Source organism: Lissotriton helveticus, chromosome 9 (genome assembly GCF_964261635.1).
Source record: "Lissotriton helveticus chromosome 9, aLisHel1.1, whole genome shotgun sequence".
Lineage (NCBI taxonomy): Eukaryota > Metazoa > Chordata > Amphibia > Caudata > Salamandridae > Lissotriton > Lissotriton helveticus.
This window is the reverse complement of record NC_136070.1, coordinates 260,618,794-260,644,151: the sequence shown is the minus strand read 5'-3', so window position 1 is coordinate 260,644,151 and position 25,358 is coordinate 260,618,794. Positions and strand designations below refer to the sequence as shown.

Genomic DNA, 25,358 nt, shown 5'->3' with positions numbered 1-25,358 from the left:
CACTAGCGCTTCCACGCTCAGCTTCAAGCCACTTCCACTCTTAGCCTCACGCTAACAGCATCTTCCCAGGCACCGGGGACATTGGACAGACTCTACCCACAGCATTCTAGCGCATACATAGATATAAAAACATATATATATATATATATATATATATATATATATATATATATATGATCTATATACATACAAATATAAATGCATGCATACATATATGCATACATATGCATGTTATGTACATGAAAGTTTGAAAGACACTAATAAAAGCAAAGCTAAAAAGCCACCTAATTACAAACAGAATTGCTTAAGCTTAACTAAAGCCGAGACCGTTGCATTAAAAATGCTTGTTTCTAATCTGGGATTAGAATAAGAACTTTCTGTTCCCGCTGTAAAAACAGTGTGATGCCTGTAAGAAATGTAAATAACAAGTGTTACTATTATTCAATTTGCTTGTGTACAACTTATTGACCTCGGAGCGAAGGTAGGCCGAGAAGGCCTTGTGAGGACTTTGACGCATTTCCGACAGTTCACTTTACCTCGCTGGAATGTGCATCACATGCCAAGAATACGAACCCTAAGTGCAGGGAAATCAAAGGTTTGGTGCCGTTTGGTGAACATTCTGGCGGGCACACTGGCCACCAATGTCACTGCTACAGGTCAGAGTGACGCCAGTGGGGTTCCTTAAAGAGCAAATGATGCATTTATAACGTCACAAAATAGACAGTGCTGTCCCGCCTCCTGGTGCTCGAAGAACAAGCAAATTCTGTTACAGGACCGGAGGCGAGGATTATGCTTTCTCTTTCCTTTATTGCTACACACAGCAGCCAATGAAATTTAGTATTGCATATCAAAAACTACATTTCCCATGATGCAAATAACACATCACATCCTGCCATAGCCCATAAGAGCCAGTCAATACCGGATATCCTCCTCTTTCTTTGCTGCTCACGCAGCCAGTTAAGTGCTTTACTTCTTGACTTACGATTATAAGTCAATGTGATTAACTGCTAATACTATCCGCATGCATAGTCAGTGTTTTATGCTACGCGTTATCGCGTTTGTTATTGTTGTGCCTTGCCCTTATTGATTTGCACCTGATATTTCCTTCTCGGCCAGCCGCAACACCCCGCTGTCTTCGGGGGTATGCGCACGCCTTGCCGGTGCGTCCCTTCGGGGACGGGTGGTTTATTTGTTCGCGTGAGCATCGCGCACCGGTCTACACTGCCCCGCGCCTCTCCCCGAGTCGGGAAGTGCGCGCCGCTCTCCCCGCGGTCAGCGGGATCTGTTTGTTTTGCCCGCTCGGCGGGCCGCTTCATTATAACGGTCGCTGTGAGCCGGAATCTATTATATTATCACCGGCACCGTCCCGCCGACAGTGGGCCCGATTTACATATTTCAGTGCGCGGAGGCCCCCCTCATTGGCCGAAAGCACTGGGAGCGTTTTATTTTCACTTTCCCCTAGGTTTCGATGTGTGTAGCCCAAGTTGACTGGTTTTTGGTAGGATTGGGCAACGCACATCGTTACAGCCCGAGTTTAGTCGTTTTAATTGCCATTTCAGCTAGGATCCCTCTCGGAGCAGAACACCTACGCTTGGCTGGCTGAAAACACGTTGGGCCTGGAGGGAGCACACCTCTTGTTTATATTTACTGCTCTTTTGCTCCACCTACGCCCTGAGGGCTGCAAGAACTTGGTTACAGATGTTGCTGAGGAGCTAGGTGCCTGGTGATTTGCTTGTGCTGTGGGTTGGCTCCCCCATTTACTCCCCTCAGTCTATATTACCTCATGAGTAGGTCCATTTATAAATTTGGCACCACCATGGAGGATTGGGTTACTTATGAGGAGGATGAAGCTGTTTATGAAGAGGAAGTGCTTAATCCTCCCATTGAGGATAATATTGTTGAGGCCCTGGACGCCTTGGTCCAGGACTCCGTCAACAAGGCCGATATTGTTCATCCGAGATCCTCCGATTGGCTTCCGGTGCCGGAGGTTGCCGCTTATCTGCATGACAACCTCCGTAAGAGTTTCGTAAAGGAGGTGAGTAATAGACTCGGGTCAGAGTGCCCCAGACCTGATATCTCCGATAAGGTCGCCGAAACCCCGGACATATACTCTAGCATGTTGACCTTTCTAAAAAAAGTTTGCCAAAGACCCTAAAAAGGGCATTGATCGTGCCTGGAGGGGGTGCCAGGACAAGCTCCTGGACGTTGTGGGCCCCTCACAAAAATCTTGGAGGTGGCCTTGGAGGCGCAGGAATCAGGTACTGCAATGGACCCGCATGTTTTGGCAGGTTGGACCCAGAGGGCGATAGGCCTCTTGGGCAATGCTAATTGCGCAATATCCAATGAGCGCCGTAAGTCCCTCCTTATGAGGATGGACTCTAACCTCGTCGAGCTGGCAGCGGCGGAACCTGGCCCTCTGGCGGACGGCAATTTATTCTGTGAGAGTTTTGTGAAGGACGTGGCTAAGTACGTGGGCACCTTCACGACTCTCGATAAAGCCCAGTCGGGAATCAAGAGTCTTTCAGGCTGGTGTTTTTAACAGGGCCTGACGAGGCCGGGGACGCTCGTTTGGCCGACAATCTTTCCAAGGCCCCCAGAGAGGCGACTTTGGCCGAGGCAGAGGCGATTGGGATTCCACCTGTGGGGGAACGTTCTATCCTACCAGGCAACGCTTCAACAAGAGGCGTTTCAACAGGGGAGCCTACCATCGTGGCTTCCAGCCCTCAGAATCTTCAGGTGAGTGCTCCAGACACTTCCCCACTCCCCTTGGAGGATCCTATTCGATACTTCTTTCACAATTGGGCTCACTTGTCTCAAGATGCTTGGATTTTAGAAACTGTTAGGGGTTTTCAACTAGATTTCTTTCAGGTCCCCTCTCAGAACAGGCGGACCAGGCACCTGTCTTTTTCCGAAACAGAATGCGTTTTTATAGATTCAGAAATCGAAGTATTGCTGCGGAAACATGTGATAGCACGTTGCGACAAGAGCCCTCACGCTTTATGCAGCAATATTTTTCTGGTTCCGAAGAAAGGCGGAGGTTACAGGTTGGTACTAAATTTTAAAGATTTCAATCACTACATGGTCTACAAACATTTCAAGATGGAGGGTATCCATCTCTTGGCGGATCTTCTGAAACAGGGGGACTGGATGGTCAGTCTGGATTTGAAGGACGCCTACATATCTGTGCCGATTTTTCCACCACATCGGAGATTTCTGCAATTCCAGTGGAGCGACCGATGGTACGAATATTTGGTCCTTCCTTTCGGACTTTCCTCGGCACCATGGTGTTTCACTAAGGTGTTGAAGCCAGTGGTAGCCTACCTCAGAACAATGAATGTGCATGACAGTGTATTTAGACGATATACTGATCATGGCACAAATGCCAGAGATGGCGGCACAACACCTGCGCATGACCATTGCTACGCAGCAAGATCTCGGGTTTGTGGTCAACAAAGCCAAATCCGTACTGTGTCCATCACAGAAAATGGACTTTCTGGGGTTTGTCATAAATTCTCACGCAGCTCCCCCGTTCCAAACTGCGCGACATACAGAAGGAACTACGCTCTTTGTTGTCCAAACAGACAGTCTCACTGAGAGGTATTGCCAGGATAGTGGGTCTCCTGGCATCATCTATTCAGGCGATTTTTCCAGGTCCCCTTCATTATCGGGCCATTCAGAGATTAAAGATTCAACATCTGCAGAAGGGTCTCTCATACACGGACCTGGTTCCTCTGTCATCAGAGGTTCGTCAGGAACTTTAGTGGTGGCTAGGCCACGGGGAAGCGTGGAACGGTCGGGCCATTTTCGGCTCCCTTCCAGAAATTGTCATAGAATCCGACGCCCGCCGTTGGGGCTGGGGTGCGCGCTGCGGAAATATTTCCACATGAGGACGGTGGTCCCTTCAAGATTTAGATCTCCACATCAATTGTCTGGAGCTTCTCGCCAGCTCATTCGCGACCAGGACTTTGTCACCCAAGAAAGTCTTGTGCTGCATCCTACTAAGGATGGACAACATATCGGCAGTTCGCTACATCAACCAACTGGGAGGCACAAGATCCTCCATGTTAGTAGAGATAGCGGAGGACTTCTGGCACTATTGCCTAAGTCACCAGATATGGGTCGTAGCCTAATATATCCCTGGCCAGTCGAACGTGGTGGCGGACTGGCACTCGCGACATCTCAAGGACTACAGCAACTGGCAAATCCAACCTCAGGTAGTCCATTGGTTGCAAGCTATCTGGAGGCCATGCCAGATCAACCTCTTTGCGTCCAGGTTGAATCAGCAAATGTCTCAGTTCTTCAGCTGGAGACCGGATCCGTTAGCTCTGGCAACAGATGCCTTCACTCAGGACTGGTCCCAATCTCTGAATTATGCATTTCCCCCGTTCATATTGATCCCCCGAGTGTATACACAGGTAATGCGACAGAGGGCGGAAGTGATCTTAGTTACTCCCCTCTGGAAGTCGCAGCCTTGGTTCACGGTTCTTCTGGAGGTGAGTTGCGACCTCCCCAGGAAGAATCTGGAATCCCCGATGATGCTCCAGGGCCCTCATGGAGAGATGCACCCGATGGTAATGTCGGGGCACCTGTCCCTGATGGCCTGGAGACTTTCTGGCAACGTTGGCAAAAGCCAGGGTTTTCGGAGCATGCTTCAGCCTTTATCAATCAAGCTTGTGCTCCATCCACCAGAAAGAGACACACCTCAGCCTGGAAGAGCTGAGTTTGTTGGTGCGTGGAACAACACGTGGATCCAGTGGGGGCAGGATTACCCTGCATTGTGAACTTTCTTTCCCTGAAAGCTTCGGAAGGATTGGCATATCGTTCCGTTAATCATTTCCGTTCCGCTATTTTGGCGGGTCACTCTCAAATTGAAGGTAAATTTGTAGGTATGCATCTGCTTGTTTGTAAGCTTCTGAAAGGTATTAGAGTGGCGAATCCGCCCAAACCTAAGTATACTTTCTTATGGAATGTCTCTCTAGTTCTTTCCCTGTTTAATGTTTGGCCCCAAAATGACATGTTAACAAGGAAACAACTTCCGGCCAAGTTGGCTATGCTGTTATGTCTTGCGGCATGTAGACGGTCATCGGATATCAAAGCCTTGGACAATACAGGTAGATTATATACTCCGGAGGGAGTCTCTTTTAATATTACTGACAGAACCAAGACAATGTCTAGAAGTGTTGATTATCATTCTTTCCCAAGTAATGCTAAGCTTTGTGTAGTGCAATGCCTTAAAGCCTATGAGGAATGTGCCAAGTCTATTCGGCCTACAGGTACAACGCAATTATTGATTGTTTTGCAAAAACCATACAGGCCTGTTACAGCGACTACTATAGCCAGATGGTTGAAATATGTCATGCAAGAGGCGGGTATTGATACCCAGGTTTTTGGGGCGCACTCTGTTTGTGGCGCCATGGCTTCTAAGAGTTTTATGTTAGGATCTACTGTTCAGGACATTATGCATTCTGCTGATTGGTCCCCAGAATCTTCTTTCAGTTTTATTATAAACCGGTGGGTGATATTTCCTCTGTAGTGTTTCAGCAGCGTTGAACTAGCATAATACGAAGCCTCCGGGCCTGTAATAGAATAAAAAATTAGCTAGCTATCGCGCCAAGAATTTTCAATTCTATTAAGGACACGGAGGCAAGGATTATCCCACCCGGTTATATTACATGGTATTGTAATGTTTTGCCCACCCATGGCTTTATGGTCTGTTTAAGCAGAATTTATGGGCTCTATTTCTCGTTCTTCCAGGTTCTGAGAAGAAGATGGACTAAATATACTTCCTGTTGAAAAGAAGTTTCCAGTTGCCTGTTATTCCACGTTGGAGGATGTTATTGTTGGACTTAAGTTTTTTTATGGACTTACCGTTCGGAGCAAAGAAAGAGGAGGATATCCGGTATTGACTGGCTCTTATGGGCTATGACAGGATGTGATGTGTTATTTGCATCATGGGAAATGTAGTTTTTGATATGCAATACTAAATTTCATTGGCTGCTGTGTGTAGCAATAAATGAAAGAGAAAGCATAATCCTCGCCTCCGTGTCCTTAATAGAATTGAAAATTCTTGGCGCGATAGATAGCTAATGTTTTATTCAGGGTCGGACTGGCCAGCAGGGCAAGCGGGCAATCCCCCAGAAGGCTGGAGCCCCAGGAGACGGGTTGGACACTTTGAGAGCAGTTTCGGCCTCCGGGAGTGATCCTGGTGGCAAGTTAAAAGATTTGCTCTGGCTGTAGCCGCATTTGAATGTCTGCACATTGGGGCTGAATATATACTTTTTGCCAGGAAGTTTTAAATTCCCAGCCCGGCCCTGCTCTCTCCCGGGTCTCTCCTGCGATGTTCACGCTGTAACTATCAAACCATAATAAATGTATGAAATGGGTTGCCATCACTCGGGCCGGTTCTAGGATTTGAGCGGCCCTGGGCCAAAAGGGAATGTGCGAGGCCGCTCTAATTTACATAAGTGACCCCTTGCAAAGAGGCCGTTCAGAGACCCTGCGGGACCGCCCATTGTCCAGCATTTTAGCGCCCCACAGTTTTAACTTTCAGCCCAAAAGCAATTCTCACACTCTCAGCCCGATAGGTGTGATATTATAATTGCTTGTGGAAAAAAAGTTCAAACTGTGGGGGCGGTAACATGCTGGACAATGGGCGTCCCGTAGTGTCTCTGAATGGGTCTCCTTGTAACTGGGCCAAGAGGAAGCGTCTCCCTCCCCTAGGCCTCCAGATACCACCCCTGAGAGGCCCAGGGAGGGCCCCTCCCACATATCCTAATTGCAAGGAAACACCTTTCTTCCAAATTGATTGCTAGGGAAACAACAGGACACACCACCGGTGCGGCGGCCCCCATGCTGGTAGGCTGAGCGCGAGGCCCTGGGCAGCTGCCCAGACTGCCCATGCCTGCCACTTCATACCTACCTCCATCTCCATAGGTTTCCGCTAACACCGATACCGGCCAATCCTGTTCTCTCGTTGCTACGCACACTTTTAGAGGGCACCGTGCTCCATACGCACTAAACAAATACATCCTTAGGGAGGTTTGTCTGAAGCGCAAGACTAATGAAACCGCAGTAAACCACGTGACAATTAATAACAGGCAACAGTCCCTTAAGGAGCATGCGAAGTGTGCACGTTCAGATCTGAGGATACACAGCTGCAACAGTAAAACAAGTTTGCAAGTACAGTGTAGAGTGCATAGCCCACGGCGGGCGGTTTTTACAAACGCACACTATCACAAGGCTCGCATCTTGCAATCTACACAGAACTGTATACACTATACCCGTTCGGACATTACCACCGACACATTAAAGGAGTGTATTTTGCTGCAAACACACAGACAGGTGCGGTTAACAACCTGCTGGTGCACATTGCGTCTCTCAGGACGTCTGCCTGCGGGGTGCCCACTCTCAACGTCTCTGCTTTGCCCTCTATTCCCCCTCACAAGCCATTTGCCCCGCACCCGATCTCCTTTCTTTACAAGTTTTCAATCCTGTTCTTTTTGCTTGGCAGTGCAGTGTCCATGGGAGGGGGTTTCATTGCCCCTTAGGCAAAGCCACTGGAATTATGCAGCAGGGAGTATTAAATTATGCGGAAAGAAAAGAAAAATACGGCATTTTTTGTGTGATAGTATTACTTCATTGTTTTTTCATTTTTGTTTACACTTGTTAACACTGTCTGGGCATTGGTTGCACCTCATAAGTAGCAGTTTACCACCCAAAATAGCAATAAGCAACAGAAAGGTGAGCAGTCAACTGTCACATATGGCCTACCACTGTGCAGCAACGGGCGTCGCTGCATTTTTAGTAACTTTGGAACCGTTCGAGAAACATGTTTGTGTTTAAATCTAGATTGGGCAACAGATGATGGATTATGTGAAAAATGCGGCAAATCCGATTTATGCGGAAAAAGCTGCGGCGCACAATCGGATACTTGAAGTGGCCCTGCCCTTAGGTGACAGAATCGAAGCAGTGGACGCACCCCCCGACCGTGCTTTTCAGCCAGTGTCCAAAAACACCTGTTCCTCCAGTTACGGCAGAAACACTTCATAGAGCCTAGAGGTGCTCCACGGTTCACTGTGTGAGTTACAAGAAACCCACAACACCCATGTGTATACACGTCGCCTGATATGTTTGCGCAACACAATCCACTCATTCAAGTGCCTAGATGTAAATTAATTCTCAGTGCGCTTTACAAAACACAGCCCTCTCATTAAAACGCCTCGATGACTGAATGCACTGTGCACGACAATATACTCATGCAGGATGATTATGAATTTTACAAGGCACATCACACACTCTACTGACGATTCTGGATGTGCTATTAACAACTCGCAATGAAGCTAGGCTGTAAAGTGCTACACACAATAAAAGCACACAATGACAAAATTTAGAGCGTAAATACAGCGTACAAATGAAGCGAGTAAAGAAGTTCAAGTGTTTAGCACAGACACCTTAGAGACGTGCCTAAAGGTTATTCAAGAAGCGCTACATTGCGCACAGAAGCACCTATGGCTGACCCAGTGTGTGACAGCAGCACGCCCCACGCAGCGCGCACATACCTGATTTCCAAACACGCCCACGGCGCAGGCTGTCGACACCTCCTTGGGCCCGAACCAGACGGCTGCGATCTGCGAGGGCATCCCCAGAATGAAGACCTGGGCCGTGGAGCAGATGACCTGCGCCAGCACCGTCACCCCGAAGAGGTCCGGGCGCACGCTGGCTGTTTTGATCCAGGCCCCGGCGCAGTTGAGCGCGGCGCCGGCCAGGGCGATGACCCTCAGCCCCTTCTTGTCCAGGAGCCAGGCCACCGGGAAGAGCAGGGGGATGTACGTGAACATGTAGCTCATAGACATCCAGTCAATGGAGAAGGCGCTCACGCCGTAGAACTTCATGAAGATGTTGTTGATGATGCCGTACTGGATCCACTGGAAGGCGTTGCACAAGGAGTAGGAACTGAAGAGCAAGACGATGGCCCAGCGCCGACCGTAGAGCTTGGTGGTCTGCCCGGGGTCTTCTGTGGCGGCCGCGGCCCCGTTGGGTAACGGGGAGGCCCTGTCGCCACCTTCCTCCATGATCTTCTCTGCTTCTTGGCGCTTTGCGTCATGCAGATTGTTGGTCACCATGGCTGTACCCATTGGGCTGGCTGCCCTTAACTTCAAGAAGAGATGGAATGAGCCAAAGTGTATGAGGGTAGGGAGGGGCACTTACAAGTCAAACAGATGGGCGCATGTATGAGAAAAACTCAAGCCTCGTTCCAGGGAGAATAGTCACAAAATTATTTTTTAGCTTACCATCCACAATAAACTATCCAAGGATGGAAGTAGATTCTATCACTCACTCCAGTGAGTGGAAATGTTCAGACACCAAATCAAAGTCAACAGAATACCAGCAGGTCCTGAGACAAGAGCAGTGAAGAAAGATTGAACCTTCAGCCTCCGTGGCCGAGATGGAAGCTCCTCCTGCAGTGTGATGCTGGAGTGGGGATCTGGTGGTCCATGCTCTGCCCAGAACGAATCTTCGGCCACTCCCAGGGGAGGTGGACACACCCACACACTAGGAGAAAACAGAAGGTGGTGATGTCAGCAGGAGCTAAACCTATGAAACCATTCCTGTGAGTTCAGCCAGTTTCCTCCCAAGCGCACAGTGAAGGGCTGATCTCAAAGCTTTACTCTCAGAGTTAATCTGTTTCTAGTACCCAAGGGCTTGTACGGCCCACTATTGTACCCACTTAGGAGCTTGAGACCTCAAATCCCACCCTCCAAAACAAGGAATTCCTCAACGACCTGTCCCTTTATAAAAGCATCAAGTTGTTCTTGTCTTCACCAGTGACTATTGGGCTCCAAGACTGGCTCTACACAGTTTCCCAATATTCTCAGTTTCACTCTCTGGGATTGGGGTCCAACTGAGGGAATGCTAACTAAAGATAATGGATTTTCGACTCCCATTTCTCGACTAGGCTCACCTTTAATTTATTTCAGCCGTCTTTCACATACCCACTTGGGAATCTAGTATCACCCCCTTTGGAACATCACCTCCCCGTTAAGGAGGATGACATACTCACCACCGCCTAGTTTGGGGCCTCAGCAATTCTCCTCGTCTCTCTCAGATTCAACCACTTTTAAACCAGTCTGGAAATACCAGACTCCATGCAATGTGGGAAATGCTCGAGTACGTTGTAGCGCCGTGTCCAAAGCCACCCTGTGTCTAGATGTCAGCTTTATAAATGCGCATGACGACTCATCGCCATTTTAAAGTGGCTAGTTTCATTTTTAAGAGGGGAGGGATTATTCTGTGCTCCCTTCTCAGGAGGATAGATGTTGTAGTCTCTCCTTAGTGGGGGTGGCAGAGTAAGTTCCTTGCAGGAGTCCGGTGGGTCTGTTCAAGCAGGCTTACTCTTGGGGGATAGAAGGCCTGTCTTTCTTTAACTGGGTCACACAGGAAAGCAAGGAGTCCTTGTAATGTTCGGAATCTAGTCTGGCAAGTATAAGGTTGCAGTGACCCCCTGCAGGAGAAAATCAGGTTTTGGATAACTCTTGAAGGAGTGCGGTATCAGTTTTAGCTTTGTTGAACACTTGTTCCCCTCGGGAGGGATGACAATTCCTCAGTGAATCCTTATTGCTGGTGGGATCCTGAGTTTTGTGCATATAGGAAGAGTTGAAACGTTGTCTCTCTGCCTTCTGAATGGACTGCCTGCCTCTTCAAGAGGGGGTTCTCTTGGGAACGTTTGTTTCTGTGAGTATGAAGATTTCTTTAGGAGTTTTCACCTACCAAAAAATGAACTTTTCCCTCGGGTTTCCGCCTGTGAAAAGCTGTGGTTGTTGTTACTCGGTGGTAGGTTTCACAGAGGTTCCTGTTTTTCTAATAAATGAAGTTCCCTGTTTACTTTCCTGACAGGGGTAGTCTGAATATCTCTTCTTTTTCTGGATATAACCTTTTTCCTGGGAAAGGGTCTTATATTTTCCTTCAATGCTCTTAACGCCGCCAACGTACTACTAGTTGTTTCTTTCCGGTATAAACTGCTGTACTCGTGGCTGACTTTCGCCACCCTCTCTCCACGATTCTCCAGCGTCCTAATGTCTTCTTGACATCCTGGGTCTCGGACTCAACACTTTCAGATGTCTCTTTGTGTAGTGCTCTCTCTCCTGATTCCCGGTGAATGAATCCCTCCTTCGCTCTCCACGTGAGGTTTGTTTTCACCCGTCTTCGCGTTATCCCGCGCCGTCCGCCTCCCCTTCTGCCATGCTGAAAGAGCGAACTAAACCTACAGACATGAATGAGCACCCGCCCACTCACAAGCACCGCCCACAAGCAATGAGCCCCGCCTACTATGCCCCACCCACTACGCCTGCCTGGTCATTGGTTACTAATGCGTCACAGAAGCCTTTTAGGGGACGGGCTGATTGGCAGCTGGAGGTAGGGGTTTGGGACTGCCTGCCCAATCTGCGCGCGCAGGGACTGGAAAGCAGGGATTACCTTCTGGCCTCTGTGACGCTCCACGGGCAGCGTAGGCTTCTGATTGGCTTAGATTATACATTCTTGTATTTAGTTGAAATTGGATTCTTCGGCCCGAGGAGCCGAAGGACCGTGACGCAAGGGAGTGCTTGAGTGGCAAGCACAGTGGGAAAGGACTCAGAAGCTTTACCTGTTTATTTTTATTTTCTGTGACCTTTATGGTTTAAGTGTTTTTATTGGGGTTGAACACATGAGCAGATCCATGTACATTTCGCCAGTCAAAGGTTACATTTATCCAAAATTACCAAACAGTGCTAATCAAGAGCGGCAGCCCAGCATGTAGTAAGGCAACAATATAAGTCTTGTACATGGAAGGAGGCTATGGAGGTATACAAGAAAAAAGAGAATATTGGGCACAAACACAATAACCCCCCTCCCCAAACCCCCCCTAAAACCCCCATCTCACTCCCCAGTCCAGTGCTCCGTACCCCCCCCCCCCCTCAGCCCCAGCCATCTCCCTCCAGCCCCCCCACCTCCACCTCCTGATGTCCTATCTAATGATCCGCCTCCCGTGAGTCTGTAAGGCGTAATAGTCTAAGATATCGTGGACATGTAACTTCCTAGAACTCCATCGCCAAGAGTGACAGAAATGGGTGCCATAGCTCATTGTAGGTGGATTCCTCCCCTGCTAACGTAAGGGTCAACTTCTCCATTCCCAAGACATGCCACAGTCTATGGAGCCAACTCACAAAGGAGGGTATGTTGGGAGTGCGCCAATGTGCCAGTATAGTTTGCATCGCCGAACCTAGAGCAATAGCAATCTGTCTACCTTTACAAGATTTCAGCGGGTAAGTAAGGGGGTTAGGAAGACCCAACAATACATAAGCTAGAAAGCGCGGGGTTTCTGTTTCAAAATGTTTATCCACTTCCGCCAGCACTTGAGTCCAGTAGGGTTGAATGTGTGTGCATTCCCACAACAAGTGCACCAGAGTGCCTACCTGTCCACAACCACTCCAAAAAGTCTTGTCCCGCTGGCGATCAATTGCATGTCATCTCTCTGTAGTATAGTACCAGTATGTTATGACTTTTGTGAAGGTCTCTGTCAACCCCATGTGGTATGCAGAGTGTCGGGCTCGGTAGTATATCCCCTCCCACTCTTTGCGACTGAGTGTTCTACCTAGTTCCTTCCCACCTTTCTCTGCTAGGGCTGTATGTGTGTGTCTGAGTACCCTGGAGCATCTTATATAGGTCAGAGACGAGTTTAGCATCTGATGTACGGGTGATAAGCCAGCGTACATAGGATAGATGCCTATCTGCACTCAAGCGTATCTGGGGTTGGAGCGCCCAGTGGCGTACTTGTAGATACCTTAACCGCTCAGTCTCAGGGAGACCGTTTTCCTGTCTAAGGGGATAACCCCCTCAGCTCTGTACACGTGGGACAGGACCCGGCAGCCAGCGGGCCTCCAGCCTGCAAAGGCCAGCTTATCCATGCCCGGAGTGAAGTCAGGGTTGTCCATCAGTGGAGTGAGGGGGAATGGAAAGGAAGTAAAGTCATTTTGATGTTAGTGGCATCCCACACTTCCAGAGGGACCCGTGTGTAAAGGATGTAATTGGGGCAGGGGGGGGGGAATAACCCATAGAGCGAAAGGAGGGTCACCCAGAGAGAGCTTTGTGGGGTAAACGTTTGTTTTTATTGGGCTGTCTTTCAAGGAAAACAATAAGAGTCTTGTGTCTTGAGACAACAAACAAAGTCTTAGGTCTATATCCGGCCAGCTTTAGGTCCTTCACTGTAGGGTCCCAAGGTGTAGTCCAACAGAAAGTCTTCAGGCTTCGAAGGTACTCAAAAGAAGAGAAAGAAAGAATACCCTAGGTTACTGGCGTGACCGATAATCTGGTTATGTCAGGAAGGGGGACGGGGGAGTGAAGGGATCACCAGGGACTGCAACCTATTGTGCAATGCAGACTCGTGGACGTGATAAGGCTCGCACACACTCACGCATGTCCCGTGACCACCCTCAACCGCCCCTACCCGTTCCCTCCCTTTGTGAAGAATACTCCCCTTAGTTTCGCCCGTACCTTGTGGTGCCACACTTCTCCTCGTGAAGTGTGGCGGGGCGAAGCGCGGTCGCGTTGGCCTCCCGGCTTTTCCTTCTCTGGCGGCGACGTGGCTTCGCTGTTCTCTCTCCTGGGGCGGCGAAAGTCGAAGTTCTCTCGAGGCTCGCAGGACGCTTCCTCCTCTTCTGTGCCGGTCGCGCAGTTCTCTCCCGGGCGTTGCATTATCAGTGCCTCCGCTGGTCCTGATTGGAGGAACGAGGATGACGTCATCTGAGGAGCTCCCTCCTCCGGGTAAGCCCAGGCTGCCTTAAAGGGAGCGTATCCGTCCTGTGTACGCCGGGGTGGAAAGGAATAGGGATTAATGTCGGTACCCGACCCGTGGCAGGCAGGGACCCCCTGACACATCCCCCCCCCAGGATTTCCCCGATCGGGGGAAAGAGGAAATCGGGACAGAAAGTCAGCGTTCCCCTGTTCCAAACCCTTGCGATGACGGACCTCAATTTGGAAGGGTTGCAGAGCCAAAAACCACCTGAGGATATGGTCGTTGTGATCACGGTTGCGTTGAAGCCACGTCAGTGGGGCATGGTCCGTTTACAAAACGAAGGGCCTTCCTTCCAGATAGTACCTGAGTTTGTCCACACTCCAGCGGACCGCCAAACACTCCTTCTCTATAGTAGAGTAGGCCAGTTCTCTGGGGAACAATTTACGGCTGATAAAAAAGAACCGGTCTTTCCAAGCCGTCTGAGTCTTCCTGGGAAAGGACAGCCCCAATACCAACCCCTGAGGCATCAGTCTGAAGGATGAAGGGTTTTGAGAAGTTCGGAGACATCAAGACAGGTGACGTGGTAAGAACGGTTTGTAGTGTTTGGAAAGCCTTGGTTTCTTTGGGAGTAGGGGCTGGTAACCTAGGAGATGACTGGGTTTTCTTTAACAAGTCTGTAAGAGGCCCAGGCATGTCCGCGAACTGTGGAATAAACTCCTATAGTATCCTACTAGGCCCAGGAATGCTCTCAGATCTCTTTTGGTCTTGGGATAGGGGACTTCTAGGATAGCCTTCACTTTCTCTGTTTGTGGTTCTGTCATTCCATTACCTAGGACATAACCTAGGTATTTCACTTTTCTGAAGGCTACTCTGGTCTTCTTGGCATTTATATGAAACCCTGTTGCCCTTAGACTAGCGAGGATCTTTTCGAGATGTTTTGTATGGTCGTCCCATGTTTTACTGTAGATGACAATATCGTCCAAGTAAGCAGAGGAATATTGTTGGTGGGAAGACAAGACTCTGTCCATTGCCCTTTGGAACGTTGCCAGAGCGCCGTGCAGACCAAACGGAAGAACGGTGAAATGATAGTGTCCTGAGGGGGTAGAGAAAGCTGTTTTCTCTTAGTCTGCCGGGTTTAGCGTAATCTGCCAATACCCCTTGGTGAGGTCTATAGTTGTGATATACCGAGCTTCACCAAGACGTTCCAGCAGTTCGTCCACGCGAGGCAGTGGATAAGCATCTTGTTTGGAGACCCTATTTACTGCTCTGAAGTCTATACAAAAACGAATACTGCCGTCCGGTTTGGGAACGAGTACTACTGGAGAACACCAGTTGCTGTGTGAGGGTACAATCACCCCTGAGCGCAACATCTGGTTGATCTCGTCTTGGAAGGCACTCCTTATAGCCTCAGGGACACGATAGGGCTTTTGTTTCACTACAGTCCCGGGAGGAGTAGGTATGGAATGCATCGCTATGTTTGTTTTTCCTGGTTGGTCCGAGAAGACATCTGAGTAACAGAGGAGAAGAGACAAAAGCTCTTCTCGCTGTCCTTCTGTTAGGTCTGGATTTACAGGAGTGTCATGAACAGTATGAGGTACAGTCGTGAGGGTATGGACCGCTTGAGGGGGTTTCCCCAGCCATTTTTTAAACAAATTTATGTGGTACATTTGTTTCTTATTCCCTTTAACTCGCAGGATGTAAGTAGTTTTACCGATTTTCCGGAGAACCTCAAAAGGACCTTGCCATTCTTTTCTGAGTTTATGCGTAGAGGACGGTAACAACACCAAAGCCCAATCACCAACATCAAGTTCCCTCCATTTTTTCCCTTTGTCATAAAACGTCTTTTGTTTGTTCTGGGCTATGGCGAGATGGTCATGGGCCAAAGTCCTGAGTTTATGAAGTCTAGTCTGGAGTTGTCGTGTATAGTCCAGTAAGGCCTCTGCCTCTTGTGCTCCTTCCTTTTCCCAACTGCCTTTGGTGATTTCTAAAAGGGTTCTTGGGGTCCGACCAAACAGCAACTCAAAAGGAGAGGTGCCTAAACTGGCTTGTTTTTGGCTCCGTAAGACAAAAAGAGCCAAGGGTAGTAACTGATCCCAGTTTTTGCCATCCCCAGACAAAAGTTTTTTCAAGGTGAACTTTAGACTACCGTTATATCGCTCAACCAACCCGTCTGTCTGGGGATGGTAGACAAATGTTTTAATGTGTGTGATTCTTAGTTGCTTACAAACCTGGGCCATTAAGCGCGAAACAAAAGGCGTTCCTTGGTCTGTAATGATTTCGCGAGGAAATCCCATTCTAGAGAAAACCTCTACGAGTTTTTGAGCAATGGCTGAAGAAGTAGCTGCCCGGAGGGGATATGCCTCGGGGTAGCGAGTGGCATAGTCAACTAAAACCAAGGCATATAGGTGACCTCTCGCTGATTTAGGTAATGGGCCTATAAGGTCCATTCCTACTCTATCAAACGGTTTCCCTATGATGGGTAACGGATTCAGAGGAACCGCAGGGGGAACATAGGGATTTCGCCATTGACAGATCTGACATTCCTGACAATAGCGTTGTATTTGTGCATATACTCCCGGCCAGAAGAAGTGCTGTAAAATGGCCTGCCCTGTCTTTTCTGTGACTGAATGTCCTGCAAGTAAATGTGCGTGTGCAAAAAAGAGTATTTGGTCCCTAAAGTCAACAACAGCTGGGGAACTGCATCAGGTTTAGCTAGCCTATACAACAACCCGTTTTTTTCAATGAAAGTGGGATAGGTTCTGTGTACAGGGTCCTGAGCTGAACGGGCTATGTGCCAAGCGTTGGTGAGAGAAGCATCGTTCAGCTGTGCAGTCCTGAAATGGGTATCCCTAGCCCACGGTTCAGAGACAAGCAGACTGTTACGTGGAGCACCTCGTAAGGCATCAGACATAAGGGTGATGAAGCCCGGGTTGTCAGTTCCTATAATAACTGGTTCAGGGAGTGAAGCCAAAACCCCAACCACTACTTCTGTTCTAGTACCTGCAGCAGTACAGAGGCTAATGGTAGCTAATGGATACTCCCTAACATCCCCATGGACGCACCTTATGTGAACACTTTTCCCTGGCATTATGCAGGATGAAGGAACCATTTCTTGTCTTACTATCGAATGCCTACATCCTGAATCTAGTAAAGCATTATCCACCTTCCCATGAATGTTCACACTCACATAGAACACTGGTCCTGTCTCCTGTGCGAATAGAAGAGAATGTGGGGCATAGCTAACGTCCATAGGTTCTTCTTCTTTCTCCTTTTGTTTTTTCTGCAATACCGTGCTATATGGCCCCACTCAACACAGTCATAACATTGAGGACCAGGGTTGGGCTGAAAGTCGGGCTTGGGTAAACGTGGTCGTGGAGGTTCTAGTGGTGGTTTTGGGTATTTCTTCTCGAGCTTTCTGGTTATAGTTTTACTAGGTTTCTCTGGTTCTCTTACAGGGGGGCGTCCTTGGGCCCGAGCATAGGAAGTAGCCATTTCAATGGCGTGTTCAAGAGTCAGGCCTGCATGTTGCTTCAGCCAACGCTGTGTGCCATAGGGTAACGCCTCCAGGAACTGTTCAAGATATATTTTATTCATCACCTTATCCATATTCCCTTCCTGTGGCTTAAGCCAAAGGTCAGCAGCAGCTTTTAACTTATAAAAAAGTGTCTTAGGAAGGTCTCCTGGTGTTCCACGTTCCTGTCGGAATTTCAGTCTGTGGGTCTCTTCATCCACCCCCAGACGGTCGAGAATATATTGTTTAACCACAGCATAAACAGAGGTGCCGTCCTTATTAACCATCTGATAGGCGGCTTGGGCTTCTCCCATTAAAAGAGGAGCGAGGTAAAAAGGCCACCGATCATCAGGCCAAGCACTGGCCCTAGCAGCCCTCTCAAAATTCAGAAAGAAGGCCAAAGGATTGTCTCTGGGCGTGAACTTTTGTAGAGGAACTACCGTTCCTGGGGGTGGGGCATTCGTTCTTCCTTGTCCCAATACCGCCATGAGTTGGTTTTGACCTTCTGCCAACTTCAAAAGACTATCTGACTGAGCCTGTATGGCACTGGTGAACGCCGTACGGTCCGCTTCAGCCTGAGTGGAAGTTTGTCCAATGGCCCACTCAAGTTTATCCTGGCCCTCCTTCATTTGTTGTATAAGGGCTTCCATCTTGTATCAGAGGATGGTTTTGACTCCTATCTGGCTCGCCACTTGTAAAGGATGTAATTGGGGCAGGGGGGGGGGAATAACCCATAGAGCGAAAGGAGGGTCACCCAGAGAGAGCTTTGTGGGGTAAGCGTTTGTTTTTATTGGGCTGTCTTTCAAGGAAAACAATAAGAGTCTCGTGTCTTGAGACAACAAACAAAGTCTTAGGTCTATATCCGGCCAGCTTTAGGTCCTTCACTGTAGGGTCCCAAGGTGTAGTCCAACAGAAAGTCTTCAGGCTTCGAAAGTACTCAAAAGAAGAGAAAGAAAGAATACCCTAGGTTACTGGCGTGACCGATAATCTGGTTATGTCAGGAAGGGGGACGGGGGAGTGAAGGGATCACCAGGGACCGCAACCTATTGTACAATGCAGACTCGTGGACGTGATAAGGCTCGCACACACTCACGCATGTCCCGTGACCACCCTCAACCGCCCCTACCCGTTCCCTCCCTTTGTGAAGAATACTCCCCTTAGTTTCGCCCGTACCTTGTGGTGCCACACTTCTCCTCGTGAAGTGTGGTGGGGCGAAGCGTGGTCGCGTTGGCCTCCCGGCTTTTCCTTCTCTGGCGGCGATGTGGCTTCGCTGTCCTCTCTCCTCTCCTGGGGCGGCGACGCAGCTTCCGCGTTCTCCCGGTGTAAGTCGAAGTCCTCTCGAGGCTCGCAGGACGCTTCCTCCTCTTCTGTGCCGGTCGCGCCGTTCTCTTCCGGGCGTTGCGTTATCAGTGCCTCCGCTGGTCCTGATGGGAGGAACGAGGATGACGTCATCTGAGGAGCTCCCTCCTCCGGGTAAGCCCAGGCTGCCTTAAAGGGAGCGTATCCATCCTGTGTACGCCGGGGTGGAAAGGAATAGGGATTAATGTCGGTACCCGACTCGTGGCAGGCAGGGACCCCCTGACACCGTGTTATAAGTGAAGCGTACAAATTAGGGGGCCTGTGTGGTTTACGCAAAAACAGGATTTCCTGCAACGGTCTCACCGCAACTGCCTGATGCTGAAACAACCAATGTTTCTCTGATTCCCATCTACTCCACTCAACCAAGTATCGTACCTGAGCCGCCTGAAAGTACAACTGTAAATCGGGAACACCTAGGCCTCCCATCTCAGGGGGAAGTGTCGTCAGTGCTCTTCGCATCCTTGGTTTCCTGCCATTCCAAATAAACTGGGCCAAATCGGACTGTGTCTGTCTTAGCCACCCCGTTGGCGGCTGAAGGGGAAGGGTGCGGAAAAGATATAAAATCTGGTGCAAAAAAATCATTTTGACCGCCGTGATCCTGTCCAACCAGGAGAGGGGATGGTGCTTCCATCGACCCATCTCACGGCGGATGGTCCCCCTTAGAGCTGCATAATTAGCAGAGGCTATGGTAGGAAGGGAGGAGGCTAACTGTATCACCAAGTATGGGATAGTGTCCGTCGCCCACTGTATGGGAAATGAGGTCTGCAGGTATTCCCTGGTAGAGCACGACAGCGAGAGATCCAAAGCCAAGGATTTGTCTGTATTGACCTTGAATCCGGCCACCCGAGTGAAAGCATCAAGGTCCGCCAAACATTCCGGCAGGGCTTTCTTCGGGTTGGTCAGGGATATCAGGACGTCGTCGGCATACAAGCTGATCTTGTGAACATGCCCACCAAATTTGATCCCTCCCACTGCCTGATTCTGCCGAATTCTTTGAGCCAAGGGCTCCATGTACAGAGCAAATAGGAGGGGTGACAGTGGGCACCCTTGTCTTGTCCCCCTCCCTATGGGAAAGGAAGAGGAGGTGTACCCATTCACCCGGACTGCGGCCGTAGGGAATTTGTAACAATTAAATATAAGGGTGCGAAACTTTTCCCGTATCACCACTCTCTCGAGCACTCGCTTCAAATATGGCCAGTGGACACGGTCGAACGCCTTCTCGGCATCTATGGCCAACATCATGTACTCTCCGGGTACCCGTGTGTCTTTCTCTATGAGGTGGAGAATCCTTTTAGTATTATCGGATGTCTGGCGTTCGGAGATGAAGCCTGCCTGGTCTGGGTCTATAAGACCGGGCATGTGGGGGCCTAGTCGAGCGGCAAGAATTCCAGTGTACAATTTAAGATCAACATTAAGGAGGGAGATCGGGCGATATGTTCCGCATTTGGTTTTGTCTTTCCCCGGCTTGGGTAGCACCACTATGGATGCTCCTAACAGATCACTCGGGATTGCCCCCTGTTCCGCAAAGCAGTTAAATAGGCGAGTAAGGATTGGGGCGAGTGTCACGCAGAACATTTTGTAGAAAATGTCCGGGATGCCGTCTGGGCCCGGGGCTTTCGCCAAATTAAGGCGTGCTATAGCTGCAATGACTTCCTCCGTCTGAATGTTCATATCGAGGTGTTCGGCCTGCACCAGAGATAGTGATGGAAGGGAGACTGAATCCAGAAAGGTAACCTCCTCAGAGCCAGTTGCCGGGCCCCCGGTGTAGAGGTTAGCATAAAAGTCACGGAACGTCTCTGCGATAGCCGCATCCTCAGAGACCAAAATTCTGTCCGATCGGGAAATTTCTTTGACCCCCTGCCGTTGACGGGCCTTTCTAAGCCTGATTGCCAGCAGGCAACCACATCTATCCCCCCCGTATAAAAGGCGTGCCGCAGCCGGAGGGCTGCATACTCTGCCCTATCTTGATCAAGCGCCCCTAATTGTTGGGGGGCAGTCTTGAGCTGGTGCCACACCCTAGGAGCACCCGTCCTTTGGTGCATCTGCTCCAATTCACGGACCCTTCCTGTGAGCTCCTTGCGCTTACTCTGTCGTTCCCTGTTATCTGCCGTCGAGAGAGCAATTAATTCCCCCCTAATTACAGCCTTCAGTGCTGCCCATTGTGTTGCAAGAGATGTATCTGTATTCGCATTATGTGCGAGGTAGTCAGTGATGGCAACCTGTATGTGTTTTACAGCCTCTGCTCTATGTAGGAGAGTCTCCCTTAGGCCCAAACCCTGGAAGGTCGTGATGTGGGTGGAAGGGAGAGTGTGGCAACCCTGGAGCATGATCCGATAATGAGGCCACCCCTATTTCAACTGAGGTAGTGAACGAGCGTATCGGGGCTGAGACTGATAGATGGTCGAGTCTTGCGTAGGTCTTATGAGCGTTAGAATAGTAGGAATATTCCCTATCTAGAGGGTGGAAAGTACGCCAAAGGTCATAGAGCCCCAGATCGCACAGCCTCCCTAGCCCTTCTGCAGAGATCGCCCCCATCTGGTGTGTGCGCTGGCTGGATCAATCCAGTTGATTGTCAAATACCAGATTGAAGTCACCCCCCAAAATGATATCACGATCTGGCGTAGCTGTGATCTTATTTAGGGCAGAGTGTAGGAACTTTTCCTGGCCTTCATTTGGAGCATACAATGACCCAATAGTGAACGTTAGCCCGCTTAAAGCGAAACGGTAAGCCAAAAGTCGCCCTTGTATCTCAGCGCTTTTGTGTAGAACCTCCCCCTGAAAGTGCTGCGCCACTAGTATCGCGACCCCAACCATTTTAGTAGAGCACGAGGAGAAGAACTGAGTGGGGAACCTGCGCGCCTTTAGTCTATGACAGTCTCGCCCCAGCAGGTGAGTTTCTTGAAGTAAACATATATCAGCCTGGGTGTGTTCTAGGCATGCCAACACTGCTCTGCGCTTCACAGGGTTATTTAGGCCCCTCACATTGAGGGTTAAGACTTTAAGGGTGGTGTTGGGCATGACAGGGCAGTGGCAAGGCCATGCTGAGGAAATAATGAGCCACCTGGGTCTGCCCCAGCAATCAGGAGTGCCAGACAGGGAGGGATCACTGTGGCCGGGAATCTACACGAGCACAGGAGTGGAACAGGACCTGGAGCACTAAACCCCCTCCCTCAAGCCCCCCCACAATTCCCCAACTACCAAACAATCTAAGTATGAAAAAAGGAGCAAAAATAGATAGTCCATCAACCATGGTTGATCAGTCTGGAATTATTTGGGGTGAAAAATCAACAGAGTTGATGTCTCCCTCCCGCCGACGGCCTGGGCCATAGAAAATCAGGCCGACTGCGAGGTTTGTGTCCAAAGTCAGCCAGTGGGCCCGCCCGAGGGATCTGCAGAGACAGCCACCAGCGCCGCTTTCCTGCCTTCCATTACCTCCGCAGCTCGTGGTTTCCGTGCCATCGGGGCCTAGAGTCCCCAGCCTCGTCTCTGGGGTCGGCCTCCCCGCTCTCCGAGTCTGGCAAATACACTCCTAACAACTTGCAGGCGTCAGACAGTGAGCGCAGCTGGTACAGTTTATTGTCCATGCGGAACACTAGTCGGAATGGGTGGCCCCAGCTGTAGGTGATGTTGCGTTGCTGTAGATACTGAGTAATTGGCTTGAAGGTTCTTCTCCTCTGGAGGGTGAGAGCAGATAAATCCTGGTAAAGCACCGGAATGTCGGACCGAAACTGTATAGGGTGCATTTGTCGGGCCTTCTGCAGGATGTCCTCTTTGGTGCGAAAGTCCTGCACACAAACTAGTATATCGGGTGGCAGTGCTGACGAGGCTTTCGGGGGGTCCCACTCTGTGAGCTTGATCCAACCGCAACTCTGTCTCTAGTGGCCTGCCTAAGATGTGATTGAAGAGCTCCTTGGAGTAGGTGAAAAGTTCCTTTGAGCTCTAGTCCACTCTCACCCCTCTTATACGTATGTTATGGCGCCGAGACCTATTCTCCAAGCCCTCGACATGTGCTTGGAGGTCCACTTGCTGGTCATTTATTTATTTTTATTTTTTTGCAGAGTTTTATATAGCGCGAACTAGAACCAAACCGAATCAGTTATCAGAGCGCTTTACATAGCACCAGTTACGTTACATGAGGACACACTTTCATTTTAGGCACGGGGAGATTAAGTGATTTGCCCAGAATCACAGGGGGTTTTTGGCGTCGTTACCGAGACTCGAACCGTGTTCCCCAGGTCCGAGGTCGAGCGCCTTAGCCGTTAGGCCAAAAATCCTGAGAAGCTCCTGTTGCAGAGCTGCCATTTCCGTGTCTCTCCCGTCACTCTTCCCTTCCAGGTCCGCCACTCTCTCGCCAATGCCATCCATTTCACGCCTGACCTCCCGGATCTCAGATGTGAATTCTTGTTTCAAGGTATGGATGTCCTCCCTCAGTGCGGTGAACATAGATTCAAGAAATACCTTCGTGATGGGTTCCGTTCCGTCCGCCCTCCCAGACTGTGGATCCGAGGGCCCCGCTTTCCCATTAGAGGCTTGTGCTTTGACAAACAAGTCCTTGACAGTCTTGTCCTTCCGAGTTCTGGAGGACATAACCCACACCACTCAGGGCTTGGGAGCGTCTTATAGCACTCCCCCTTGGCTCCAGGGCCGGCTGGTCGTCAACCGGCTGCGACCGTGAACGTCTCCCCGGCCTCGTTAGGGGACCGGCGTGGGGAGTACTTCTGTGGCGATGTCCGGTGGGACTCCCGCTGTCACACTTTGAATCCCTCGGGTATTCCCCATGATCACTCAGTCTTGCCGCTCTGGTCGGCTGTTCTCTCACGTTTCACCCGTGTGCAGGCTGCGGAGCCCTCCCCTCTATCCACTCCTCACCCCTGTATTGCTGGTGGGGGTACACTCCCGGTGTTTAGCTTCGCACAATCCGTCCCAGGGCCCATAGTTATTAAGGCATGGCCTGGGTGTGGGCGACATGCGGGTCTTGACCACGCCTCCCCAGTCACCGCTGCACTGTTGGAGCTCAGGCTAGGCCCTCGGGGAATCCTCCCTGGATCGTTCCGTCCCTGCCACCACAATCGCCAGCCATCTCAACGTGCCCCAGGGTCCGGAATCCCAGTAGGGTGTCCTCAGTAGCAGCAAGTCCTCCCCGCCAAATAGTAAGGTGTTCTGGCGCAGCCCCTCTGTCCACCGCGACTGCCCACCGGTAGCCAACGACGCCACACCTGCCTCCTTCGCCACACCGCGTCTGCTCACCTTCCTCTCTGCATCGGCCGATGGATCCGGGCGTCTCCCCTGCCACACCTCTTCGCCGCCTGGGCACTTCAGAAGAAAAGCCTAGGCCCGCCGCTATCAACGTTGCCAGGTCTCTTCTCACCTGCACGGAGGCTGGGCAATGCGCTGTCTCAGGATATCCCAGTTGGGCCCCAGAGGACCCTCTGCAACGCTCACCGGTCACCCTCCCCTTTGGCGGGTCTACCGCCCGCGGCCCGTGGTGTCCTAGCCACAAAATGGCGGCAGCGCTGCCCCCTCTTGGCCGCGTCTCCGGGCCCCTCCACTGGGGCTGTAAGTAATTCGGGGCTCCGTTTCCCCCCGTGGCCACGAACCGTGGTCTCCCTCTGCCGTGCTTCCCATAGTGGGGTTACTGTGCGGCCCTCTCCGGCAGGAGATGCAGCCCGGCGGACCTGTCCCAATCCAAAATGGCGGCCAGCCCGGTCTCGCTCTTCGCTGCCTCCGGTGATCGCCCCGGGAGGGAAGCTCACCCGCCTGACGTGGTCGCGATACAGTGTGGCAGTCTACTGTGCCGTGGATGGACTCCCGGAGCACACCGACTCCGCTAGGGCAAGGGACGGCATGATCCACCTCACGCTACGCCGCCGCTGCACCAGGCCACGCCAGGCCCCCTCCGGCCACGGCGGACATTGGCCCGTGGGACGGAGCAGATAGAACGCCTGGGGTCACTGGTCGCCTCCGCTCCATCGCCGCTGGGTCACGGCAAAGTCTGGCGTGGATGGGTGCCGACTTGTCGCAGGAGCCGCCGCAAGGGCCGGTGCTAATACTGGCCGTCGGCGGGAGCTCCGGAGCATCACGTCTGCTCAGGCAGCCATCTTAGCCACGCCCCCTTTCTGTGACCTTTATACGACATGGTGTTCGAGCACTTTGTGTAAAAAGGATGAAAGTGTGCAGTGGAGTGTTGTGGTGTAGAGTGGAGGGGCTTTAGAGTGGAGCAGAGTGTCGTGGAGTGGCACTGTGTCTTAGAGTGGGGTGGCATAGTGTCATACATAGAGTGAGTAGGCATAGAGTGGAGTAGTGTGCCGTGGAGTGGCGAAGAGGGAGTGGAGTAAAGTGTCGTAGAGCAGGCGTGCGTAGGGGCATAGAGTGAGGTGAAGTACAGTGTCGTAGAGTGTTGTAGAGTCGAGGGGTGTGGAGTACAGTGTTGTAGAGTGGACTAAGTGCTGTAAAGTAGAGCAGAGGGGCAAAGAGTGGAGTAGAGCGGAGGGGAATAGAGTGAAGTATGCATGGTGTGATAGTGCATTGCCATTACAGACAGCACATTACATTTGGGTCGAGCTCGCGCTATATACATCTGGAAAAAACAAACACATTTTCAATTGAAATGACCATTACATTTACAAACATACAGTTTTACTGGTAAAACTATACAGTACACAAATAATAACATGGAAATGGCATCACCTAGTGTAATGATTTGTTTTGATGGCAGAGCCG

The 25,358-nt window shown here is 50.5% G+C and overlaps 1 protein-coding gene across 3 annotated transcripts in view; it reads right to left on the bottom strand.

Annotated features, from left to right (window-relative positions):
* The window catches only part of FLVCR2 (FLVCR choline and putative heme transporter 2), a 513,060-nt gene extending 501,748 nt beyond the window's left edge, over positions 1-11,312 (bottom strand). The window contains exons 1-2 of one of the 3 annotated variants that reach the window (XM_078659926.1): positions 10,061-11,312; positions 8,559-9,552 (exon numbers count right to left, since the gene is read on the bottom strand). In XM_078659926.1, the coding sequence (XP_078516052.1) occupies positions 8,559-9,134 (576 nt within the window). In that variant the 5' untranslated portion in view covers positions 9,135-9,552; positions 10,061-11,312. The remainder of the gene's footprint in view (positions 1-8,558; positions 9,553-10,060) is intronic. The other 2 variants (XM_078659924.1, XM_078659925.1) reach the window with 2 other exon arrangements.
* Between the last annotated feature and the right edge of the window lie 14,046 nt (positions 11,313-25,358).